Raw genomic sequence first — 27,348 nt, forward strand, 5'->3', positions numbered from 1 at the left:
GATATGAATAAAGTTTTGAAAATGTTAGATGGTTTTTTCTATTTTAATTCGGGCTTAGAACTAGTATCTAAAAACTTGATATTTTTGGTAAGTTATTATTTGAACTTTAATGATTTTGTTTTAGTATACCCCGTTATTCTGCGATGAATTGAAACTTATGAGTTAGTTTATATATTCTTTAACACAATGCAACAAAAATTGGGTGCTCTTAGGTGCTCTTTAGAGAATCGAGGGTCAATTAGTTTTTCACTTTCTGATAGAAAATACGCCTTACTTTATGCAACGTTTTTTATTTTTAAATTAAATTTACTGATGTTATTAGTGTATTTTATTTTGGGTGATCTTAATTAAGGTTGGGGAAGAGAGAAAAGAATCTGAGAATTGCGTATTAGGGATGAGGAAAAAAATTTGAGAAAAATAATGTCGACAGGCGGAGTACAGGCCATTAATCAATTTTTTTAGTTTTTGGTAAAAAAATAAAAATAACAAAAACTATGTTTATATTGTATTTTCTTGTGGGAATACTCATTTTAAACAGAAATAATAACAAAAACCACGAAAAATAATTATGGCCAGGTTTTTGATGACAATACTCCTATGTGCGACGGACGGCATGACGAAAATCACTTTTTTCATCTGTTGGTTTTGATTAAAAATCGAATTTTTTTTCTACACGAGACCAATACTTGCCCTATAAAGCAAGTAAAAAGTCAACAATGGGAAACTATAGACTTTATCCAATAATTGAATGAAGTTTTAAATCTTACAATAGAAATGGAGATTTCAAGATAATAAAATAGATTTCGATCTAACACGCAAAGAAGCATGTTTCCTTACGCGCGTACATGAGCACACACACCTTTTATTTATTTTTACATTGCACTTAAGTTACGCCACACGCTAACTAAAATTTATAAAACAATATTTTTGTTAATTTGTCATTCTTCTTTATTTATTTATACTTATATCCTTTAAGAACAATTAATTGTATTTTTTTGTTGCTCACTTCATAATTCACAAGTCATCTTTTTATTACTAAAAACTTTCCGCACTTAATTTATTCTTTTTTTTTTCTTTTGTCATATAAAAATATTAAATTTCCTCTTTTCTTTTCAAGAAAACAAAAAAAAGGTCTTACCTTTGTATTATTCCTATATACTTTCTATAACTCACTTAAGCAAGCTACTACCACCCAATCAATTGAACACAAATAATAATAACAACAGAACACCTGTGGCGTTATTTTTAAACTAAACTTAAGTTCTAAGGACTTTAACTCAACAGTTTGTTTTTTTTTTGCTGATTCAATATCTCAATTGAAAATGAGTGTTGCCGTGGTTTATATAAGAAACATGGAATATCCTTGAAAGAATTTTCTTCTTTGTTAAACAATGATATTTAATTAAAGAAAAAAAAAAGAGAATTCTTTCGGAAGTAAAACAGTCAAGGACTCTATCTACTTCAATAGAATGAAAGACTTTAGAACAAGTCACTTCTAAGACAGTAATGATAACTAATATTGCAGTTAATTTTCAGTTAAGGAAGCAAAATCTATACTTCTTAATTGAAAGAGTCAAACGTTTTTACAACAATTGCGTGTTAGCTAATTTTTGGTTAGGACTTTTATTTTGTACAAAGTTTTCCCATTTCTTTCCTATCAAAGGTCAACCCTTTCAATTAATAGCCTCTTTGCCATTATCTCCAAAAATGTATGATCTGAAAACCACAAATTCAATATTTCTAAATCCCTTGAGACCCTCTGATCTGAACCAAAAAAATAAATTAAAAAAAAAAAACAATATTTTAACCACATTATGGCTTGATGAGGAAACTTAACTAATGTCTTAGTTATAGTATGTTTGAAGGTCCTTGTCCTTATAAAAGTGCTTCACCTTAAGACAAGGGGGTGGAAAATATGTAAACAAAAGCAAGAAATTAGAAAATCAAATTAAATGCGCTCCTAAAACCCCACGACAACAAACAAAGAGAAGAGAAGAACTCAACGAAAAAGTTGCTTCAAAACCTTTATTAAAATAAACTGAACGATATAAAGAAAATATGGTTTGTATATAAACTTAACGAAACTTTTTTATTCAAAGCTTTTCTTCTTATAACTTTTCCAAGCTTTTTGGGGTTTTTGGGAGGTTGTTTAACTGAGCATGAGCACTTTTACTGTTAAAAAAAAATAGCATCTGTCAAAGAACTGTCATCGAGGGTTGTTTTGCTATTAAATAACAGAACTTCATTCATGAAATGAAGGCAAATAAGTTGACATGAGAGGGAACCCCCAAAACTAAAACTTCGAGAGGGTAGTTTTTTTTCTTCCCCCGATAAAAGCTTATTGGTAAAAAAAAACTTTACGAGAGAGAGCGTAAGCACACTCATATACTAACTGACCGGCAAAGATAATTTGACATTTTGTGTTGCCAAGTTTTTCTCTACAGTTATCTTTGAACTTTAGCTACGGTTGGACGTCTGTGTGTATGGTATTGTAGTTTGGTTAAGTTAAGAAGAAATTTTTTTTTTGAGAGACTGGAATTGTTATAGGTTTTCTTTTTTAAGTTAAAAAACGTCCATAGATAGAAAAGGTTTTTTTCAAATTGAAGATTAATTGAATTTTTGTAAAACTTAACGAAAGTTTTTTTTTATAGAAACGTGATTTTTGTGAAAATTCGATTTACATTGATGTAAATTTTTTTTTTGTTAGAGTGTCTCTTATCTTGTTAAGTGCATTGGAAAATATTGAAAAAAAAAGCAAAAAAAAAAAGAAATATCTAAAAAAGCTTATTGTGTGTATGGTGTTGTTGTTTCGATATTGCAAAACATCCCTCTCTGGAAAATACAACGATAGAAAGTCTGGCATCAATGTAGAATAGCTCCTCAATGAACAAGAAAGAGAGGGTGGACATAAGCAAATGTCAGATGAAAAAAAGGTTGTCGACCTAATATGCAGAATAAGCAGAAGCAGCAGCAGCCAGAGGAGCAGCAATTTAGCAGCAGTTTTTAGTCGATTACCCGACATCAGAGGGTGTGGAGAGTTTTCTAAAGTTTATTTTTGGATTCAGTATATTTTGGAAAATTTATTAATTCCAAATAAATTCAGGTAAGTTTTAACGATAAAAGAGAGTAAAGAAAAAAAGATACAAAGTGTGTGTATATTTTGATAAGGGATTTTGATTTACTTTATTTAAGCATGCTTTATATGGTAGCGATATTATGGGGACGGGAAGTGCAGAAAAATAAAGATATAATATCTTTGTGATAACAGCTGCTATAAACCCAGCACTTTGCGTCGGTTTGGGTTTATTCAATTTAATGTATTCAATTTATTTTCATTCAAGCAGAGCAGAGGTGTACGAGTATATTTATATTTTTTTTGTTCTTGTTTCGTATTTTTATTGAGGCTTAACAAAAAAATATTTATTTATGAAGAATTAAAAACAGGTTCTTTTGTTTGAATTTATATTAATTTATAATAAGAATTGCATATTTTAATGACGTTGGTAAATTACTTTTTTTTATTATATTTTATTTTTTATTTAATTCTTGGCGCGTAACGCCAAGTTCCGTGAAAGAGATTGGTCATAAAGTGATATTATATGTCTCGTGTGTATAAAAAGTCTTGAAAGTTAGATGGGTAAGGTAGGAGGTAGTCTCTAAAGATTATGTACATTTGTTCTCAAGGCCGACATGCTATTTAATTGCAATTCATAGATACAATAATAATAATAATTTAGAGTGACTTTATAATGTATGATGTTAATATTTCTTTTGTTGAGAAGATATTAATTTAATTTTATTAGATGAAGGTAGTTTTTTTGTATTCTTATTCGTTTGCAATTATGATGATGACGGTAGATATTTTTTGTACATTTATGCACATTAAATTGATGATGCAAATTTTTCTGAGAAAAATTGGTATCTTGTTTATCGTGATGAAGGTATAATACTTTTAGGATATTTATTTATGATTGTTTTTTGATTAATATAATGATTAACTATCAGTGTTAAGTCATTCTTTGTTTTGTCTTAGTCATTGGGTATTCGAAGCTTAAATCAAAGTGGTGGATTTTTTACATTTCCTGTTTTTAACACTCTTGAACCAATAATTTAAACCCCAGGTTGACTGTTGAGTCAGAAGTTATAGTTTTCTTAAAAATGCAAAATGGGATTTGGAAATCACTGATAATTATTTTTTTTGGAATTCAGTTTACGGAATGATAAGGCTTAATTTTTAGCTGAGGCGCCTTAAAACCGGAAAAAAAAAGTGGAAAACTGTTAGTAGGAAGGAACAAAAAATTTTGTTTTCATTTTTTTGTTTATACACATTTAAATATTGAAACTTTGATTTTGTTTTTAATGTAAAAACTTAAAAAATCTTAATTAAGGTAATAGCGAACTTCTTGCATAAAATATTCAAAATTTCAATGTGAATGTGTATCAAATACAAAGTTTGTTGGGGGTGGCGGAAGAAGCGTTGGAAGAGGAAATAGTTAAACTAATTTGTATTTGTATACCTAAGAATTCAAGGAATCATTAAATTTTGTAATGCCAGAACTATTTTGACTGTACTTATTTGGCACGTTAAATTTTTGAGGTCTTTAGAAAGTACCTATACTAAAAATAGTGAAACTTGCAAACATTTTTGCAACAATCCACATTTTATGGGTGTTTTTGTTAAAATATGTTTTTGTCAATTTTCGGAAAACATTCTGGGAATGATATTTGCCATTTTTATTTTAAACTTTTGATCTAGTAAAATTTGTATATACCTACATAAAATCTAGAATTCTTTCAATTGTATTATACATACGGTGACCATATTTCTGGAAGCGGAACCCGGGACAGATAAAAAATTCGTTGGATCGTATTGAAAATATTGATTTTTCAAAAAATTAAATTTTTTTAAATGAGTTTTCATAATTTTTCTTTATTTTGATATCAAGATTTCCTAAAGTATTTTATGGGAGCGTTTTTGTTGAAATCATTTAAGTCGTTTACGAAGTCAGAAATCAAGAAAATGGTTTTATAATAATGTCTGTTAATAACTTCTAAAAAAATATATTTTTTTAATCAAAATCGGGAGAGCTGTTTTTTAACATATTAATTTTATTTTAAATGATTTTGAAATTTTATGATCTTTAACACAACTTTTAACATGTTCTTTATTCGAAAACATTTTACCTAGTGTAGCAACTGACAAACAGAAGCTGGAACTTAATAATTGACGAACATTAAAAAAAAAACTAAATCCTACTCTAGATGCTAAACGAAAACTCTCATACAAAACCAGCACAAAATGTTGCTTTTCGTTGCACAGTACGCAGCTTACGTAACGAAATTCTTACCTGTGCTAGAATATATGTGTCACTCCCATTTATTTGTCCAGGCAATTCTTCTTGCAGCGAAAGTTTTTTGACTTTGGAGACTTAAAACAATTTTCGTTTTGCTTCAGCTGCGTACTATGCTTAATGCTTTATCCGAAAAATTAGAAAAATTTTAATTTCCAGCCACTGTTTTCTTGTTTTCCGTACAAAGTATTTAAAATATTGAATACAAAAATCAGAGAATGTCCAAATACGGGACAATCACGGGACAAATAACAAAATACGGGACGCTTATACGTCCCGGGTTTCTTAAATAAAAACCAGGGACAAGCTGGAGAAATACGGGACAGTCCCGGGTAAACCGGGACGGATGGTCACCGTAATTATACAAGGCTTTTCATTTGCAATAATATGATACTGCAAATTTAATGCTCATATGAGAATCTTATTGTGATTATTTTCTAACAACTTCTGGATACGAGTTTTATTTGACTTCCTGGATAGAATATTTAAAGATTTTCGGAATTCTTCTAGCTACGTAATAAATACTATACTTACGAGCTACAGTGATTTATATTTTCAAAAAAAAAAAAAAAAAATATTTCTTGCTTTTTTACCAGTACCGTCTTTCTAGGATATTTACCAGTGATATCTTTATTATTTTACCTATTGTTTAATGCAAACATTATAGAAAATGATAAATTAATTAAGTTAAAATTAAAAATGTCTGGCTGTTTTTTTTTACACTCTATGTGTCTAGTTTTATAATTTTTTTTTTTTTTTTATTTCAAAAAAAGCCAGAGTTAAACAAGATTTTAACCTTCTACACTTATTAAGTTTTTTTTTCAAAAAATCTCTCAATACTTGTTATATGTATGTAGGTATATATTATAACTACGACCATTTCCGACACTCGTAATATTAATTGCCTTATCTTTTGATGTTTTCTGCCAATGTTATTTACTTTATTTAAAAAAATAAAAGACTCTAGTTAAGGTTGTATGTTCAATAATCAGATAGAGATAAATAGAGAGTTGTGTTAAAACGTTAAGCTTTCATTTTCAATCATTGCATTTAATGACTTACCTTTTTTTGAGCACTTGAAAATATAGTTTTGAAACTTCAATAATTTGACAAAAAATGCGTATTAAAATTGTTTGTACTTTTGTAGACAAACTCGAGGGATTTCAAATTCATTTATGAAAAACTAAAATTTTCTCAAAAACGGCTTCTACGTTTTTTAAAAAGATAAATCTGCTTTTTTAGATCATTGTTAACAGCATACTTTCACTAGATTCGTTGCTTTGATTTTCAACCTTTTCTTAAACGACTGAACTGATATTAGTTAACTTTTTATATAAAAATATTCTAAATGGTTTAAAATACTTGAAATATGTATTATAATTCAGGCAAAAATGTTTTTTGGATTAAAAAAAAAGTTATTTTTTTTTGAAAAATCAATTTATTAGAAACAGGTTGTTCAATATTTTTCACAAATTTAAGTTTATGATTTTTATTAACTATAACTTGAAAATGGAGTAGCAAGATTTTTTTTATTTTTTTGTTTGTTGTAGAAAATATTATTTAATAACAAACGTCTCTAACGATTTTGATTTTCTTTTTCTAAAAATCCGTTCCGTTGATATTTTGTAAGTTTAAGAACTTTTTTCAGCCAGTCTATTAAATTATTATCTTTTACTGAAAATTTGTTTTAAAATAATAATACAGTGATAAAAATTGGTATTAACATTTCGTTTTCAATGAGAGTTATGGACACAAAGAGACCACAATCATATCATACATAGAAGAATGTTTTTCCTTATACATTGACAAAATACGAACTAATTTTGAAATTTCAATGAAGGTAGTCTTAAAAATAGAAAAAACGCAATTTCGTCCATTATAATACTAAAGCCCCCTATAATCGGTCTCTTTATTTTAATAATTTCATATATTAAAACAAAACTCTAATATGAGAGAATCTAATAAGTATGCTTAATGTTAATAATTCAACTTCAACTTCTAATTTACTTAATTTCTACATTTTTTAGCAAAATAACTTCCATTTCAAATTAACTAATTTCGTTTAATAGCCACTTAGGTATATTTTTGAACTTAAACAAGCCGTTTATCACTTTCTTTTATTTGTTTTATGTATTTGTATCTGTTTCTGTTTTCATTTCGTTTTTTTTCACCTAATTTGCAGGTCGGTCTCGTGCGAATTTCAAGTGAAATTAAACTATGTAATTTAATGTCTCATTTGTATAATTTCAATGACATTATCTACAAAACAAAAACCTAATTTGTATAATTTGTTTAATTTTTCTCATTCCACGATTCTTGTTTATTTTTCTTCACACTTTAATGTTGAAAGCTGTTTATGTTCTTATCAGCTTTTTTTCTTTTTCTGCTTGTTATTTTTGTTTTATTTTTTCTTATCAACAATAATTGTCGTCAGAGATGATAAAATTAGTGAGACACTGGGTAATTTTTTACACGCCAACAAAATATATTTGTTCATGACGTTTAAACATCTCAAAAAGCCGGCACCATATCTTCAAGGCTATCTACTCTTTTTCCAAATTCAAAAATATTATTGTAAACAATTTTGATTGCTTTTATTTATTCATTAACAACATTGAATTTAAGTTTAACAAGTTCACCTAAACCACATTCTACAACATCGCCACCGGCTAAAGCAGTTGATCCATCAGGTGTTCCTGTAAGTATCAAGTCATTGGGTTCTAATGTCATGTATTTTGAGACATGTTCGATTAGTTCAGGAATTTTGAATATCAAATCCTTAGTATTGCCCTGTTGACGGATTTCTCCATTCACTTTAAGCCAAAGATCCAAATCATGAGGATTTTTAACTGCTGATAAAGGAATCAGTGATGAAACAGGAGTTGATGTGTCAAATCCTTTTCCCAAAGTCCAGGGATGTCCATTTTGACGTGCAACTCCCTAATGAATGTAACTAGTGATTTCCTTTTAAAATATTATTTGAAATAAAAAATCCTTACCAATTCACACTGAGCAGTCAAATCCAAAGCCAAACAATAACCACCAACATAATTGAGGGCATCTTCTTTAGAAACATTTTTACAAGTTTTTTTAATGATGAATCCTAACTCAACTTCATGTGCTACTTTTGTGAATACCTTGGGAATCTTTTTAAAAAAATTAAATTCAAGCTGAGTTATCACTGAAATGAGAATAGATCTTCTTCATACTTACAACAATATTTTCACCTTCTGCCAGATAAGATGAAGTGGGTTTCAAGAACATCAAAGGTACTTTTGGAACAGGTACACCTCGAGCTTTAACTATGTCCCTTTATTAGCAAAATTGATTTTATTAAGAAGATAGTATGAAACAGATTTTAGATGAAAGTATACAATTAATTAAAAATCTTACATATAATTTAGAGCAGCTCCAAGTATTTTTTTGCCATCTTTGGCAAAATTCTTCAAATCAGCTGACGCTGAACTTGCCATAGTGGTTGCAAATGTACGTCTAATCATTTTTGTTTCACACTTATTAATCTAGCTATATCAATTGATAGTCGCTATGAGAATAGAGAATTATGCTGATAAAAGAAAGAAAAAAAAAATAATCTTTGAGCTATTTTTTGAAAATATTATTGAGTGATTTTAAATTAATTTCTATTCCACCAGAGATAATAACTACAGTAAGCGTCATAAAATAATAACATGAAATCAATTGCAATAGAGTAAGAAAATAACTAAAATAAAATTTCCTAAAAAAAAAATAAAATGAAGGACTGGGGTTACTTGCTCTTATGATAAAAGTAACTCTAATGTTAAACCTTTTTACTGAACAAAATTAGAGAAAATTTTAAATTATATATTTTTAAGGAATTTAAACACCGTTTTAAATGATCTTTTACAGAAAACCAAGTGCCATTTGATTGCTTGCATAAAAAGGAATTTTTAGAAAAAAAAATTGAAAATCGTTTGAGCGGTTTAAAAAAAAATGATTTTTTATATATAAAGTTTGAGCGGTTTAAAAAAAAAAATGATTTTTTATATATCAAAATTTTCTAACCTTTTTCAACAAAAAAAAAACAAGTTGGTATATGCCATTTTTAAGAAAATGTTATTCAACACATAAAAATGAAATTTCGAAAAAATTCATCAGCCCCATATCAAAATATTGATTTTTCAAAAAAAAAAAATTTTTTGAAATATTTTTTAAAAATCCAAAAATGTGATTTTTTCAAAAATTTTAAAAATTTGTATACAATAATTATCTAATTTGTAAATTTTAGTAGAAATCTGCTTTTTCGTTTACAAGAAATTCATAAATAAAACAAAAAAAAACATTTTAAGGCAGGTACCTACCGTTAATAACAATACAAAAAATATTTGTTTATATTCAAAGGAAGCTTTTATGTGTTACACTACACAAAAAAAAATCAATTTTAATCAAAATCGTTAGAGCCGTTTCACTTTTCTATTTCCGTTATATGACAGGTACCGTCAGTTTTGATCCTAAAAAAAATTCAATTTCTCCTCTAGGGAACCACCCGAAATTGTTAACTTCTGTTGTTTTTAACTTCGACAACTCCGTCTATGTTTTTTTTTCTAGAAAACTGTCTTAACGATTTTGTTAAGAAAATGAAACATCAGTTTCAAGACACGCTCTATTTTGTGTTTTTTTTTTTTTTTTCGAAAAGCATTATTAACGGTAGGTATCTGCAATAGAACCGTTTTTATTAAATCAGAATTTTTCTCAAACGACTAATTTAACTTTAACGATTTTTCTTAATACAAACAAAAAATACATTTATGAAAACAAAAATTTTTGGATTTAAAAAAAAGTATCAAATTTTTTAAAATTTGTTTATTTTTAAATTTGTTTTCCAAATAATAATTATTATATACACTAATTATTTATAAAAATTAAGTTTTTTAAAAACGACATTTGGCCTTAAGTTTAAGGTTGCTCAAATTTTAAAATATGTTAAATGTATAAAAATTGAAAAAACTAAAGAAATATTATATTCTCCCCTCAGAGAAAAAAAAATCATTTCCTTAATTGAGTTCCAAGAAAAGTATGCTACTTCACTTTTTCAACTTATATTAATTTTTAGAAATAAAATCGAAATCGTTTAAAAAAAATGGTTTACGTATAAAAATATTTTTCTTTAATAAAATGTAACGCCACTTTGCAATAGCTATTTATCAGCATCTAAACCAAATAAATAAATAAATCGTCAACTATCCAAAAACTTACACTTACTAAATTCTCGATCAAAGTTTTCCGATAAAATTTGAATGTGTACAAAATTTTGTATAGGAGGTAACGTTGAATTATAATTTAAAAAAAAAAACCAGATTTCTATAAAAATAATCTGTACCAAATTTAAAGCAAAAATTAACAAACGAACACACAATTTCTTTTTGGCGTCAAAAATCATTTATAAATGTCCATTTCGAAACGAAAAGTGATGAAATTTGGTACACTGAAGAATATAAGAGTGGAGAATACGAAAAAGCTGCCAACTTTCTTATGTTCAAAATGGCGGCCAGAATAACCCACCATCTACGCTATCTGCCAACATGGAAAACCATTATCATTTTAGTTCTTGTTTAGGTTCTGTAATGTATAATAGATGGCGTTGTAAGTAGATTGAGATTTTACTATTTCAAGGCCGAAACGAATAAACAAATTAATAACAACCGCGATAAGTCGATCCGTTTTCTAGATACCGATTGTAAAAAAATTACTCCATATAAAATGTACACAGTTAGTACAAAAATAATCGAATTTGTATAGGAACTTTAAACTTTTTTGATTTTCAAAGACCCGTAATTGATTTTTTTTTTCTAAAAAATTGCTACAACTCAGCACATTGATTTTTTAATGTTTCACATTAAAGTATTAAAATTAAAAATCCATTAATTTTACACACTAATTGATGTTACTAAACATTCTTTTGGCACAACTTTACAAAAAGATATAAATTCTTGTGTTGTAAAACGCTCTGCTTTAATTATTATTATTATTTTCCTCTTTTAAATTACCAGAACATAAGAATCTTTTCATCAAAACTCAAAATATCTTTGCTAAAAGATTTATCATTCTATAGAAGAGCGACCAAAAGATTTACAAAATATTAAAAATAATTATGGTAATTGAAATAATATTTGTTTCTCAAAAGCGAAATGCGAATATTTTACCATATTTCACACCCTTTCTTGTGTATAAAATTTTGCTTTATTATTCTCTTATTTTGTATATACAAAAGGGTTATTCATCTCAAACAAAGTCATTATAATTTTACTCTCTCGTATTTTATGTAGACAAAAATAAGAAAAATAATTTATGTATTTCTCGTAATAATCTTCTTCAAAGTGAAAACGAAAGTTTTTGCCCAGCAACAAAAATCGATTTATTTATTGTTTATCTTAGAACATACAAAAAAAATGAATTACAAATTCAATCGATGATGGTTTTTTATACTTTTTTTGTATGTGTATTTTTCTACTATTCAGTTATATAAGTTTATATCAAGATAAATATACACAAAAAATACAACAACAAAAAAAAGATAAATTCAATTAGGGTCGGTTTTGGCTAAGTTACGAATGGATTGCCTTCTTAGGGCGCTGTCAAGCTTAATGAACAAAATGCTTTTGATATTTTTTTACAAAATTTCAAAATCTTTCAGATAACAAGGTCAGGATATGTTAATTACGGGAGACGGACAGAATCCCGAAAACCCAAAATCCGAAAGCCCAAAATCCCGTTATTAAAATTGAAAAAAATTTGCCAAAATATGTTAATGCTTCAATTTTGAAACTTTTATTAAACAATAAAAAAAAATTAACAAAAAAATGAACAAAAAAAAATCAACATGATAAAAAAAAATGTTTAACAAAACATAAACAAAACAATATCTAGTAGGAAAAGAAATGAAAAATTTGCTCAAATTTTTCATTTTATAAAATTTTTAGGGATTCCGATTTCGGGTTTTATTTTCGAGATTTTGGGTTTTCGAGATTTTGGATTTTTGGGATTCTGGGTTTTGGGGATTTTAGGTTTTGGGGATTTTGAGTTTTCAGAATTTCGGGATTTCGATTTTCGGGATTTTGAACCCAATCCGTTAATTATTTGATTAAAAATAAAAGGCCCTTCTCAAGGCGCTATTTAACCTCAAACCATCCCTGCCATCAACCACCTGATTGAAAAGCAAACAAGTGAACACGTTTCTTTAAACAAATTTTGGCACATCTGTTGTCGTGTGTTAGCGTGGCTAACACCTCAAGATCATCGCACTTGTAAGTTCAGTTCGTTCTGTCCACCTTTGTTTCGCGTGACTGTTCTATGTAGGTATACCGATTGGTAGTGTGGCAGCAAATTTACATAATATTCTTTAGTCTATGCTAATTAGAAGACAAATATTGGCCAACCCAGTTTTTTTATAGCTAACAAAAAAAAAAAGCGTCTAATACCGTCGTCATAATGGAAGCATAGAATTTTAATTACACATTTTTGCCGCTTCTGTCGTACTCTCAGGAACAAAAAGATACAGATACAAAAATAAATGTATGTTAAGATTTTATGCAAACATTGCCCATGGCCCCCAATAAAATTCACAATTTGTGAGTGTTTTTTTTTTTAGTACCCATACCCCCCAAAATTAGAACATTCATTTTATTCAGTTTATGATGCCAAATGATACAGAATAACGAAAAGCAATTATTTCGTTGCTGATACAAGTATCTTATTTTTTTTTTTTTTTTTTGTTAAGATAAATATTTATTGTATATTTGATATCAATAAATGTATATCGAAATGTGATATGAAAGATAAATGAGTGGGAATCAATTTCTTCGAAGGCAGGCAAAACGTGTGCTATTGATGCTTTAAGTGGAAAAGTCAAAGCTTTTAAGAGAGGTAGAAATTTTTGTTTGGTGGTGATTTATGGATGATTGATGTTATTAATTACAATCACAGAGTGAAATAAAGACGTTTTCGATATTTTTTTGATGTTATAATATTTTTTTACGAACAGAGTATCTTTTATCTTACGTAAATTGAATTTCATGAAATCAATGAATTATTTATTAGGTATGTGAATGGTCTTTTTTTGCCAAGCACTATGCTCACTCACTCTTACCAGCTGATTGGAATTTGAATGAAAAATAAATTATAAAATTTCCTCAATATTTAGGCTATATTGTTAAATAAGGAGTCTTAAATAAACAATAATAATATGGATTTTTGTTTTAATTACCAAACACTTACGAAAACCACGAACTGATTTGTGTAAATTCAAGACAAAATAAAAAATCAAAAAAATTGAAAATGCAAAAATAAACAAAAAGAAGAGATAGTATTTTTACGCAACCGGCTCTAGCGACGGCGCACAAGAAAATAAACAAACAAAAAGAAATGTCAAAATGAAGATGAGAAAGAACGTGGTTGTACGTTTCTGGTTTGGTATATTGTTGAGTGCAGGGTTGTAAAAATATCCATGCAAAAAAAAAATTAAAAAATTTATAATATTACAAATTTAAAATTAAACAAAAATTGTATTTCGAGAAAATTTTTTGAATATTGCACGACTGGGGTCGCACGTACTTGCTCTTATGCTTAAAGTAACTCTAATCTTAAAGCTTTTTATTCAAGAAATTTAAAATTTGATATTTTGAAGAAATTTCATAAGTAGTATAAAAAAATTAAATCTGTTTTTATAATTAATTAAACACCGTTTAAATGATCTTTTACAAAAACTCAATAATGCCATTATATTTCTTGTATAAAAAGCAATTTTAGAAAAGAATGTTCGAAAATCGTTGGAGCCGTTTTTTAAAAAAATAATTTTTTATATGTATATAAAAATTTTCTAACATTAAAAAAAAAAATTGTATGCCATTTTGAAGAAATAATTAATTTACACATAAAAACGAAATTTAAAAATTTTTCGTCAACCCGTTTTCAAAAAATTGAATTTTCGAAAAAAAATTTTGAAATATTTTTTAAAACTCCAAAAGTGTGTTTTTTGAAAATTTTCTTAAATTTTAATATTACCTTTACCTAAACGCTCTTGCATAAAAATTTTCGTTGAAAGCGGGTTAGTCTTGTACAAGATATTCATAAATCAAAAAACCGTTCTATGACAGGTACCGTTAATAACGGTACAAAAAATATTTTTTTTATTTCAAAATTGGCTCTTATGTGTAATCACTTTACTCGTTTAGGCTGCAGCTACAGATAGAGAAAGACACACAGACAGACAGACAGAATTGCCGGACCCACTTTTTTGGCATTCTCCATCATCGTAATGTCACGTAAAATTGTTATCTCAAGTTCGATTTTTTTTACGAATCCTAAACTTGCCCTATAGACTATAGTACTTATATCGCAAGTAAAAAAGACACTTAAATGTTCAAGCAATTTATGTTGTAAATTATAAAATATTAATTTAATTTTTTAAGATGTGTATTTGTGTAAGAAAAAATATATTTATGTATTTGTTATATTATAGTTTTAAATATAACAAATACATGAATGTATAATAAAATGATTTAAATCTATAAACGAAGTAGAAGAAAAAATTAAAAAAAAGAACACCTTGTAACCCAAGATCGTAAATTTTAAAATTATAATAACGTCAATCGACTTGCCACTAACTATAATAAAACACCAATACCTTCATTATTTACTTAGTTATTTCAAAATTTACGGAGTAAAAAAATATGTTTAAATAATTTATTATAAATATAAAGAATTTGATCAATTGATTTTATATAATTTATTTTTGTAAAAAGATGCAAAAAATTCAAACAAAAAACTATCTAATATTTATTTTTAGGCAATTGGTTTTTCTGAATTTCGTTATTTTTACACTTTCAAAAAAAGCCGAACTTTCAATATTGACTGCCAATTAAAAACTATTGATGCCATTTATTAGAAATAAGGTGTACTATTTCGATAGAGCAATATTTAAAAATTATGTTTTTACAGGTTTTTTGGGATCTTTTTTGGTTTGTAACAGACATATCACATGGGGCTAGAAGGGGTTAATATTAAAGCATCAAATAAAAAATTCAAAATTTTAAGTAAATTTTCTTAAACTTAAACAAAACATTGAATTTTCAAAGTAACGTGAACAAAATCAGAGTTTTATTGTTGGTTCTTTTGACTTTAGAAATTATTTTTTTTTTGTGTAATAGCATTTATATAGTTAAGTTATCAAAAATAAAATTTTGAAAAAAAATATTTTTGCATTTAAAAAAAAAAAATTGTTTTTTGTTTTTTTTTTTTAAATCAAATTTTCGAAAACTAGGCGTTATTTTTTTTTTTTTTTTTTTAATTTTGGTTTCTTTCAGATGTTGATTGGCAAGTGGCTATAAAATGGCCAATACTTTTATTTAGAGAGAAGAGCATTTTACACAGGAAAGTTGGGGTTTTAATTTATTTTGGGTACAGTTCATACTGCATCAAAATTTAAAAAAAATGTATACCGTTTCTTTAGCAGTGACATTAATTTTGCTTGGTTAGGAACAAATGGTTTCTATTTTTAAATTAATTATTTTTTCGGGAGCTTACGCTACATTTAATTTTTTAACGTGAAAAGAGCTTAGCCTATTTTACCAATATTTTCAAAAGAATTCTTTTTGTACCTTCTTCAAATTAATTCCAATTTTCTAATTAAAGAAAAGTCCCATAGCAATTACTTATTAAATAGCTTTCAACATAATTCCCAATACCCAATCTTTTCAAATTAAAGATATTAAAAACCAAAAAATTGTAAGCTAATTAAAATTCTATTCAAACAAACACAAGAATGTACCTATACTTACAACCTTTGTTTATTTTTGTCTTCACACAGTAATTTTCGTTTTGCATGCAAAGTCCTATTCAGTCTTTAACTGTAGCGATAATTCAAAAAAAAACACGGAAACAGGTCAATTAGTTTGCTGTACAATAATATTCTATAAGCAAACGACACGGGAAAGTTGGTATATGTTTATATGTATTTTGAATGTTAAACAAAACACCCCCACAGGTGTGTAAAAAAGATACACTTAATATTATTTCCCCTGCTGTGCGAGGGAAGACATTGTGTAGAAACCACAAGTGAAGAAGAAAAAAAAAACTGTTGAAAACCAACCATGTACTTATGATGTCACATTAATTTTGAGTTACTGCACCAAAAATATTCTAAGCACATCCGCCAAGGGGTTTCATGGCTCAGGTGGTAGATGGTGGTTGGGTCTTGGGGGTGAACTCAGAAAAAAAAAACTGTTTAAGGTACTCCATTTCCTGAGGGTGGAAGAATGTTGGTCGTCGTTGCATGATGATAAAATTTTGTTTACAAACTTTTCTTTTCTGAATAGGAAAAACAGAGTCATTAATCACAACAACACGAGGCAGCAATGTTTGTTGTTGAATACTCTTTTGATTAAAGTTGATAGATTTTTTTGTTTATTTTAGAGCAAGGACCATTAGGCACTAGGCAGTAGGGACATTAAGACCGTTAATCAATTGTGAAATAAGGACTATCGCAAATGTTTCTTGTGTTGGAGCAAAAAAGCTGGCTCTAGATCAATACTTAAAGTTCAAGGAAAATATTCAATCAAGCCTCGTCCTCTCAAAAGAAAGCGACAAACTTTTTAAATAGTTTTGATTTGTTCATTAAAACCGATCGATATAATCATTATCTAAAAGCACATTGCTCAATTCCATGTTTCCATCTTATCTATACTCTATCATACTACCATCGACCGTCAAAGATGAAAAGAAAAAAAACTTAATTATCTCAAACAAAAAAGAAACAAGCAAAAATGTCATCTTTGTACGAAGGTAGTATACGGAGCTCCTCATCTCTGTCCTCAACCCAATTTAGCATCACAAATTAAGTCTTAATTGTTTGTTGGTTTACTGCTCTTGGACGTGCCTTTCTTTCGTTTTTTTCACATTGAAATTTAAGACTTTCATTGTTTTTTTTTTTCATTTCAAGAAACACACAAAAAAAAATAGAAGGGAAAAGTAAGAGTAATAAAAGTATACATTTTTTTCATACATTTTTTAAGTACCTTCTACCAAATGAACAATTCACTTTTTTTTTTGTATAAAAAACGTGTCCTTGTGCTTTGCGCACTTTCACAATTTACTTCACAAAAATGAAAATAAAATATTCTTTATGCACATAGATAAATACGTCGAAAAACTACCCTCTCATCTCTGGCTGCAGTGCTCTGTGCTGTCGTGACAGCATGTAATTATGGTTTTATTGTCACATAAAAGCCACTTTCTTCGGAATGAAAGTGCTTAGAATGACTTGCGGTAAGTGAGTAAAAAATGAAAAAAAAAAAAAATAAAGTGAATACTCATAGAAAAAAAAGTCACATAACAAATGATTGCACATGTCAATGTTTTTTAAAGGCCTTTTTTGTCTTTTCCCTGATGTGTCCTTGTTGTTGTGTATTTGTAGGTTGGTAGTGAAGTTAGGAGAAGATTTTTGGGGGTTTTTGTTTAATGTTGATGATGTATCGTCTTACAGCAATATGCCTCCTTAAGCTAATGAGTCATCATAATTATGATTAATGAGGTTGAAATGTGAAATGGAGATGTTGGCAAAATGTCACTTATTTGCCAAGTAATTAGTCACAAGATGTTGCCATTTATTAGGCAAAGTTTTAAGAAAAAAAAAAATTAAAAAGCAAACTAACCCACTTGGCTTAATATGTTCTTAAAACTTTAGTTAAAAGTTCATACAAAAAATTTAAGAGCGAACTTTAAGTGGGTATAACTAAAAGAAAGTCAAAATAAGTTGAAAATTATGTAGTAAATCTTATAACTGATAGCTCGTATCGAAAAAGTTGTCACGAAAGTTCGTGTATGAAATAATTTTACCTATTGAATTAGGGTTATTGTGTTTAACGACAAATAGGTACTTAATGCTAATTAAGAGCAAATGCCAACACATCTTTTTCCCGACTCCTCAGAAATTATTTCTCTTGGAAAATGATATGTTGATGGTTATTCCTGGAATGCATAATTTAAAAATTGTGTTAAAACCTTCAAAATGAAATTTACCATTTAAGTTTTGTTTATAAAGATCAAAATATATCTTTTTTGTTTGTTTTAAAAGTAGGACCTTATTTTTTGCAGGCAACGAGAAAAAAATTTTTTTTCAATTTAAGAATACCTACTTTTTCCAATTTTCCCCTTAGATTTATTTTTTTTTTCTGCGAAAAATTTCAATTCAAGAATACCTACTTTTTTCCAATTTTCCCCTTAGATTTATTTTTATTTCTGCGAAAAAGCCGCCAGGGTGCTCCACCTCCATTTTTTTTTTTTTTTTAAGTAAGAGTTCTGTTGCATTCCTAAACTTTTCTCAGTGTTTAATCTATTTGTTAAAAATCAGGGAGCTATAAGGTATCTAGTATTGAAAGTAAAATTTTAGTAGAAAATTAAAGTTATAATTTTTGAACAGCAACAACAACAACTTAAAGGTCCTACCAAGTCTACAACAGAAAATACACGAGACCAATTTAATTCTATTCTCAAAATTAAACTATACTGTTTCATCTTCAAATTCCCCAACATTATACTGCATCAAAAGTAAATGTTAACTCCACAAGATTCAACAAAATAAAACATTCACCTTTAATTCAGTTTCTTCCAGGATAATTTGATAATTTGTTCGTGTTCACCACATAAATTTAATTAAATCTTAACTCAAAAAAAAAAAAAAACCAACAAAAACCCTACGAAATGAAAATTTATGTTTCAAATGAAAACTTTTGGTGAAATTGTGTAAATTTTTCACTGATTAAACCAGGAGAGAGATCCTTTTTGATAACCTCCGCAGCAAATTGAAGTTAACCCTCATTTTTATAATACAAAAATTTCATAAAAATATCTTCCTTTAGCCCATTTGTGTCTCGACTTGTATCGTATACTTTCTGAAATAACATCCCTTAAAATACATAAATAAACTCACACATATTATAATCATCATCAAGGCATCACGTTGTCTGTACATTTAAATTTCACACATCAATAAATTTATCTCATCTCTCCATCCAACCCATTACAAGAATAGCGCAAAGTGGGTATATAAAGTAGAAAAAGAGTCTCTGACATGGATCTATCAATAAAAATCAACCCTCATCTTCTTAGTTTTTTTTTTTTTTCTTATGCGGGCCAAATTTCCATTGAAGTTATACACATCAATGAAGTATAAGAGATGGTAGAAGGAGCAGAATGGCGCCAGACAAATCTCTTATCTATGTCATAAGAGAATATATTTGAATGGGTGGAGAGGAGGCATCCAGTTGCTATTGCCAGACATTTCTAATTCTAATGCTACTTAAACTGTCATTTCATCCCTATGCGCTGGTTTTGATTGGGATGTTTTTGAATGTCTTCAAGATAAATTCCCTGTCTCTTTTGTCTTTCAAAAATTACATAATTGCCGCGTCAACACTCTTCTTCTTTTGTTTTTCTTTTGAGTGTGCGGGTGAAGTGAAAAGCAGCCAAGAAAGAAAAAAAAAGAAAAAAAAAGTGTTGCACATACGCCATAGTGAACGTGCTTGATATAAATTTACTTTAACAGTTTCGACTCATTTTTTGTTTGAAACCACGTAACCGGGTTTCTTTTGATGGACAAACAGTGGATCAATTTTCGTTAAATTGTAACTCTTTCAACTTTTTTTCCTCTAATTAACAAGAAGGCTTGAAAAAAACCTAAAAAAAGATTTATGAAAAGGCTTAGAAAAAGCCATTTTTAAGTCAATAAATGACCTAAAACAACTAGTTTTTGACCAAAATTAGTGTTTTACTACCCCACTGTGCGACTATTTGTCTGTCGGTGGAAATTTAATTCGTAAGTGTGTCCATCGAACAAAAAAACTATTTTGTCGTGCCGAAGCTCCAGTATATTGGTTTGGTTTGGGTTTTAGGTCATTGTACCACAATCGTGTAGTGTTGCGCTCCATGGCGCGCGTTTCTACTGTTTTTTTTTTCGAGGCATTTTCGCACAAAAAGTCGTGGGCTGAAGAAGGTAAAAAACACCGAAAAAAAAACAAACATGTCATTCTACATAGATTAAACACTATTAACTGACCAATGCACGGATGAACTTCCGGTCGGTGAACTCTTTTTTTTTTAATTTTTTTTTGTGTTTCGTCTGTGTGTTTTGCATGTTTTAGCAGCGTGGCGTGTCATTTTAACTCGAAGGCAATTGAACTCAAATTTGCGTTTTGGAAAGTGTGAGCGCAAATAAAAAAAAAAAAAATACTTGTGAACAAAGAAATAGCAAATAGAAAAAATTAAAAAAAGCAAAAGTCGAAATCAAACAGAACATGAAAATCACATTTACGTGCTTTGAAAAATGTCGTTTGGTATTTTTTTTTTTATAGGCCGTCATCGATGCATGTCATGCTGGGTGTCTGACTGGCTTAGAGAAGAACGTGTGTAGGTGGGCCTGTACAATTTATATGAAAGTTGAAATGATTGTTGGTGAAGTGATTAAACAATCAGAGAGCCACCCCGGAATGAATTTGCGCACACAGAAATTAGCTTAAAACCGGAGGAAGGTCTTTTATATCCTCTGTCATATTGATAAATGCTCCCGGGATGGTACATATAATCATTTTGTTGTCCATCAGAGCCAACAAACGCCAACGCAGCGGGATTCATTCAAATGGTCGTGTAGTATGTGAAAATGCGTGATTTCGAGATGAGGTTATCAGTTGCGGTGAAGGCCGTTTGCATTCACAAATCGGTTCCAATGTTAATGTCATCCATGTTGTGTTTGTGTGGATGTGGAATCGCAGATTAACAAATGGCATCATTTATGGAGAACACAGTGCAATGATTTGTTTTGGAAAATTATACGTTAGTTTTGATTTATGGGGATATTTCGTGCCCGAGATATCTACCATGGGCAATGATTATATTTAATTGTGAAATATTAGTTTTCCTTGCCATGAAAAATATACGTAATTTTAATAGGGATTTGTGTAGGTATGACTGCAACTATGCGTAATAATAATGCATATACATGGAAAGTAGATTTTCAGAAATCCTTGTGAGTTAAAGATAACAGATAATAGAGAAATTCTTTAGTAGGACTTCTGAAAACATCTTAAAAACGCCTATCTTTAGAAATTATATTGAAATTATTTTGTTTACTCAAACAATTTTAAATTCCCATAGTAAGCTTTGATAAGTTCAGTTGGAATGTGCTTCCAACAGAATGAAGAAATATTTTTCAAAAGTAGCTCCACTAAGTCAACGTTTACCCTATTCCATGAAGTTGATATACATGGTCTATCATTACTCTATATATAATATTCCGCTATCTATTAAAAAAAAAGGTAAAAATAAAAAACGATAAAAATCGATTAAAAACGGCCAAAAAACCTGTTTTTTAAAAACTTATTTTTCTCCGTATTCAGTCAAAACTCTTTTAACGATTCCAATTTTTTGCACATGTATGCGCATTTATCAGCCCTACATGTCCCATATAACTTGAGATTTTTTGAACGCTCCAAAAAACAAGCTAATAATCAAAAACTACCCAAAAATACCCCTAAAAAAAGTAGGTATTTTTTCAAAAATTCATATTTCGAAACGCAGAGTGTTGGAAAAAAATCCGTATGAGACGCCTAATTTTTTTTTCCTTCATCTTTCACCTGGCACCTTTAGAATTGTCAAAAAAATTTCCCCTGCCCATAATCAACATTTTGTCATACCCACAACACCTGATCAACGTTCAAACAAAACGTTATAGCGGAGTTCCCGAAACTGCGAAAGTGCGAGAGTGTAACGGTATAAAATGGCGTCACTTTTTTGTGGTGGCTACCATGGTTCATCGATTTATCACGTCAAAAAATCTACATCCCTACTTCTCTTTTTTAGGATCTACTTCTTTTTTAATTGAAAACATAAAATTTAGAGAAGAGAATTAGAGAAAGAGATTTAGCTTTGAATCTGGTAGAGGCATTGACAATTAAAGCTGTACTGAAATCTCAAAAGATAAATGGACGCCAATTCGAATTCAAGATATAAATAATATCTTCGAAATAATGAAAAAAATGTGTTTTTTAACAACAAGAATTTGACTTTAAATGGCTGCCATTTTGTATTTACTCACTTAAATACAATGAAATTACATACAACGATAGAAAATATTATAAGGAAGAAAATGTATGTTTATTTTTTGGTCTACGACAATCTGGAGCAAAGATATTAGCTTAGAAGTAAAATATCCCAAAAAATGCATTTTTGTGAATAACTCCGCTAAAAAGAATGATCAGGTGGTGAGAAATTGGGTTTAAGCATTTTAAATATACCCCTATCGATCCATGAAATAAAAACTGACAGTGCCTCTGTGCGCAAGGTAAGGCCCTTTTTCCGACGCTTTGACTGGAGTATTTGACTAATTTAAAAGAATTCCTGATCAAAAATTTGGAAGATTATGCTGAACTAACCATTTCAGATTTTACCCCACAGCAGCGTTGCAACTTGCAGATGAGAAAGTTTTTTTTTAAATGAACATAATAATAAAAAAAGTTAAAAAAAAAATTATTTTAAAATAAAATTTCGTAAATAAATGTTCTGAAAGTTTTTTTTTTAATATAAGTTCAAGTGACCTCAACTCCAAAAATTTATAAAGCGTTTTGGAGTTGAGGTCACTTGAACTTATATTGAATATATTCAATCACTCCATTTAAAATAAAAATAATTTTAATAATTTTGTATTATTTTTGTTATTTTTTTTCTTCGTTTTTTTTTTTATCTACTTCCGAAATTTTGCACCTTCACTTTTTCTTTCAAAGTTGCTTCGAAATTTTGAAACTAAAGTCCGAACCCTGATTTCATAGTACCTATTGCATTTTTGTAATGATGCCTTCGCTTTCTAGACGGTCAATTTCCATGCTCATTTTTTGCTGGAGCGCATAAGGTACCTTTCAGCAGCCCACTCTTCGAGATATATCTAATTTTTCTTTAAATTTATTTATTTTGCCCAAAGTAATATTAATTTGTCTTATTCACTGTGACTTGATTAATCAGTGGAAATTCAGCTTTAAAGAGATTTAGCATCATTTTTATTGGTATTTGCTTTTTTAGCTTCTATAAGGCAAAATTACCTTGCATATAAGTTTACACAAAATCTAGGGACATCCTTTGAAAAACACTTAACCACAATATATTACAATAAACGAGTTAACTTGCACACATGACCTAAAATGGTATATCAAAAACAAAACCATATCTAGGTTCTTACATTTCATTAGCTTAAAAATTGCAATAATTATAATAGTGAACATTAATTAGCACTTTGGTGCTCTCTTTTGAAAGACAACATTATAATAGAATCTATCTGACATCATAACTTGTGGGGAACGTTGCTATAGTGGCGTTCGCTCATAGTTGTATATGATCCAATCCAATCATCATCGTCGTAATCATTATAATATGGAGCATGTTGCAAATTAACCATTAAGTGACAGAGAAAATATAAAGCATACGCACCACAAAATACAAGCATATTGCTGCTTATTGTACCGTTCCGTGTGCCTCTGCAAAATATGTAACGCAACATTACCACAAACTAAGTACAAATTCTCACGTTAACCGAATATGAAATCCAAAGCCACAATCGGGTAACCTTCGAGTTAGTTCTTAGTTTTCACCTGACACTGCAGTGTGTGTGGTGAATATGATGGCGCTGATATTTATTTTTAATAAAGTTTGACTTGGCTTGAATATTGGCTACCTGTCTTTCTTTATTAGAAGTAATATGTTGTACGTGTGCTAGGCACTACTACCACACCTCTTCCTTGATTATTGCCAACATCTTGTGATACTTATCACTTGTGACAGTAATGCACATAGCACATCTTACATCCGGTAATTTTTCTTATTACTGTACTAATTCAAGGAAACATTCACGCATGAAGTGATGGCTGGTATTGTAATTTGATGCAATTTAATTGGAATAAACTCAAAGATTTGTCAAGTGGAAACTAAAAAAAAGTAAGCTCTTCAATACATTTTCAATACAAATAAATTTCAATAAAGTACAGTAGAGAATATTCAGAATTCTGGTTTGATAAGAAAAAAGTTATTAAAAGGTATTTGAAAAAAGTTGAAAGAAAATTATCATCCCAGCTAAAATTACAACTTTAACAAACTAAAATCATGTCATTATGATGTTGTGGTTTCTACGTACATAATAGATATTAGATATAACAGCTTCCGTCTAAATTATGCATTTATAGAAATTTGGATCTGGTGTTGAATCTTTGATACGCAAATGTTCATTTGAAACAGAGTACAATTTATGAAGGTTTAACATACACCGATCCAATTTCAGGTCAAATCGATAAAAGATGGGAAATATTTAAACGGTAACTTCCTTCTTTTTTATAAACTAAGAATCTTCTTTTTATACAAAAAATTATTTTTAAGAGGCTCACTCATTAATCTTAAAAAAGATCTTAAGGAGCTAATTTCTAGAAAATGGTGAATGGCACTCAGATAGACTAAGAACGAATTTCCCAATTCCAGTCTTGAGGAATTTTTTTTTCTCAAACTCGAAAATTTGACTAATTTGAATTAACTGTCATCAAAAAAAAACGTTTTTTACTCGTTCATACCGTATTTGTCCAACATACCTACTCGTGGAATTCATCGTCCCACTCGTACAACTCAAGCAAATTTTCGCAATTCATTTATTTTATTATAAAATTAGTACAAATTTTAATTGTTAAATACAAAATCAAAAGCTGTGACAAACGAATGACAAAAAAACTTAAGCGTTTCCTTAAGTAAAAAAGCCTCATCAGGCGTTCATTTAAGAAAAATTTCGACTCCAGTGATGGCTATGAATAAGGACTCGCTTAAACGAAAGCTTAAAATATTTCTCAACTTGAGCGACGACTATGAATTCCGCTTTCCGCCCTAAATCTTCGTATCGCTTGCTACCTAACTATCTATTAGCTTATTAATAGCTGAAATTCTGAAGATTAAAGAAGTTTAGTTAGGTATAGTTTAATGAAAACTTTATATCCTGTCCTAAAATGCTTTCAAGCAGTCTTCTCAAACTCTATCACAGCCCTCAACCGTTTCTTATGGAGATAGAAAAACAGTTCATTAATCTGTTTTGTGCCGTACCGGAACATAGGGGGATCCAGGGTGATTATAAAGCGGAAGAACGTGTTCAAATTGGAGCTAAAATGCCAATCTTGCTAAATAGGATAGAATTCAGGGATGGAAAATGACAATTTTTAATTGTACTGAAAATTTCATATGTGGTGTACTGAAATGGGTCCAAACCGGTATTGAAATATATTTTTCTGACGAGAAATTAATATAAAATTTAATCAAAATGTTTTATTTGTAAAAACTCTTAAATTTTCCATATACCTTTCATTATTTTCTACGTTAAAGAGGTATTTTTAATTATTTTCGGTTTAGATAAATATACTAAAAAAAAATGCAAAGTTGACAGGTTTTTAGATTTAGTTTTGAACTGAAAATTAGTTTTTAAAACTTAAATATTCGGCAATTACCACAACTCTATAAAAACATAAAGTGTTAATACATTTCCAACAGACAAACGTAGTCTCTTTGAATTTCATGAAATTTTATGTTAAACTTTACTTTACAAATTGTTTTCCTATTATGTACTTTTTTTTCTGCATTTATAACTTGCATCGAATTCGATACAAATGTATCTACATTTCCAAACTCAAAAATGGAGTTAGAAATTCTAAAGCGCTACTCACATTCTTCTTAAAGAAGAATATAAGGACGTATTAAGTACATAAAAGGTTTAAGTGGATGGTTCGATAGATTAAGAAAGAATACCTAGTATTTTCTTCTTTCATTTTCCGGCCCCAAGTATCTCCCACGTATGTCACGTATCTAGTGATCCGGCTGGGTGAATCTAGTGATTCACATATACTTTGTCTTTTTTTGCGGTACCCATTTCCACCTATATCCACCTATACGTACGGTGACCATCCGTCCCGGTTTACCCAGGACTGTCCCGTATTTTTACAGCTTGTCCCGGGTTTTTATTTAAGAAACCCGGGACGTGTAAGTGTCCCGTATTTTGTAGTTTGTCCCGTGATTGTCCCGTATTTGCAAATTCTCTGATTTTTTCATTCAAAATTTTAAAAACTTTGTACGAAAAACAAGATAAGCAGTGGTTGCAAATTTAAAGTTTTTCTAATTTGTTCGTATAAAAGCGTCAAGCCTAGTTTGCTGCCGAAGCAAAACGAAAATTTTTCTGAGTCTCCCAAAGTAAAAAAAAACTCTTTTGGAGCAAGAAAAATTACCTGCACCGTTAAGTATGAGTGACAAACGATTGAAAACTCTCCAATTATTCTTGCACAGGTAAGAATTTCGTTGGTTAAGCTACGTAATGTGCAATGAAAAGTAAAATTTTCTTTTAGGATTTCGTTGAGCTCGTTTTATAATTTTCAATTTGCCTCTAGACTAGGCTTTAGTTTTTAAAATTTGTCACCAATTATATTTAACTCCAGTTTTTATTTGCCAGGTTGAAAAGCTCCATCAGGGAAAGTTTTTTCGAATAAAGAACAGAAGAGTTAAGAACCCACGTTGTCTAGTAATTTCAGCTAAATTTCAAAAATTTTAAGGACATTTTAGAAGTTTATTTAAAGATTATACAATTTCAAATCATTTTAAATAAAATTAAAATGTTAAAAAATAGCTCTCCGATTTTGATTGAAAAAATATTTTTTTAGAAGTGATTAACAGTACTTATTAAGTATAAAAACGCTTCCTTTATTTTGTATATGACTTAAATGATTTCAACGAAAATGCTCCCATAAAATTATTTAAGAAATCTTTATATCAAAATGGAGCAAAAATTATGAAAACGCATTTTAAAAAAATTCAATTTTTATTTATTTTTATGTTTTTAAAGAATCAATATTTTCAAAACCATCCGAAAAATTTTGTATGTGTCCCGGGTTTTGCTTCTGGAAATATGGTC

General features: G+C 29.0%; 2 protein-coding genes across 2 annotated transcripts in view; one reads left to right on the forward strand and one right to left on the reverse strand.

Moving 5' to 3' along the window:
* Window positions 1-2,440: 2,440 nt before the first annotated feature.
* The window catches only part of LOC129907498 (kelch-like protein 17), an 80,044-nt gene continuing 55,136 nt past the window's right edge, over window positions 2,441-27,348 (forward strand). The window contains exon 1 of the mRNA XM_055983767.1: window positions 2,441-3,103. The gene's annotated coding sequence lies outside the window, so the exon portion shown is untranslated. The remainder of the gene's footprint in view (window positions 3,104-27,348) is intronic.
* On the reverse strand, window positions 7,921-8,916 carry LOC129907510 (uncharacterized). Its single transcript, XM_055983788.1, has 4 exons — window positions 8,745-8,916; window positions 8,565-8,661; window positions 8,351-8,497; window positions 7,921-8,291 (listed from the first exon to the last, which is right to left on the reverse strand). Exons 1-4 carry the CDS (start codon window positions 8,849-8,851, stop codon window positions 7,950-7,952), a joined length of 693 nt encoding a protein of 230 aa, XP_055839763.1. The 5' UTR covers window positions 8,852-8,916; the 3' UTR covers window positions 7,921-7,949.

The sequence above is a fragment of the Episyrphus balteatus genome, chromosome 1 (assembly GCF_945859705.1).
Source record: "Episyrphus balteatus chromosome 1, idEpiBalt1.1, whole genome shotgun sequence".
Classification (NCBI taxonomy): domain Eukaryota; kingdom Metazoa; phylum Arthropoda; class Insecta; order Diptera; family Syrphidae; genus Episyrphus; species Episyrphus balteatus.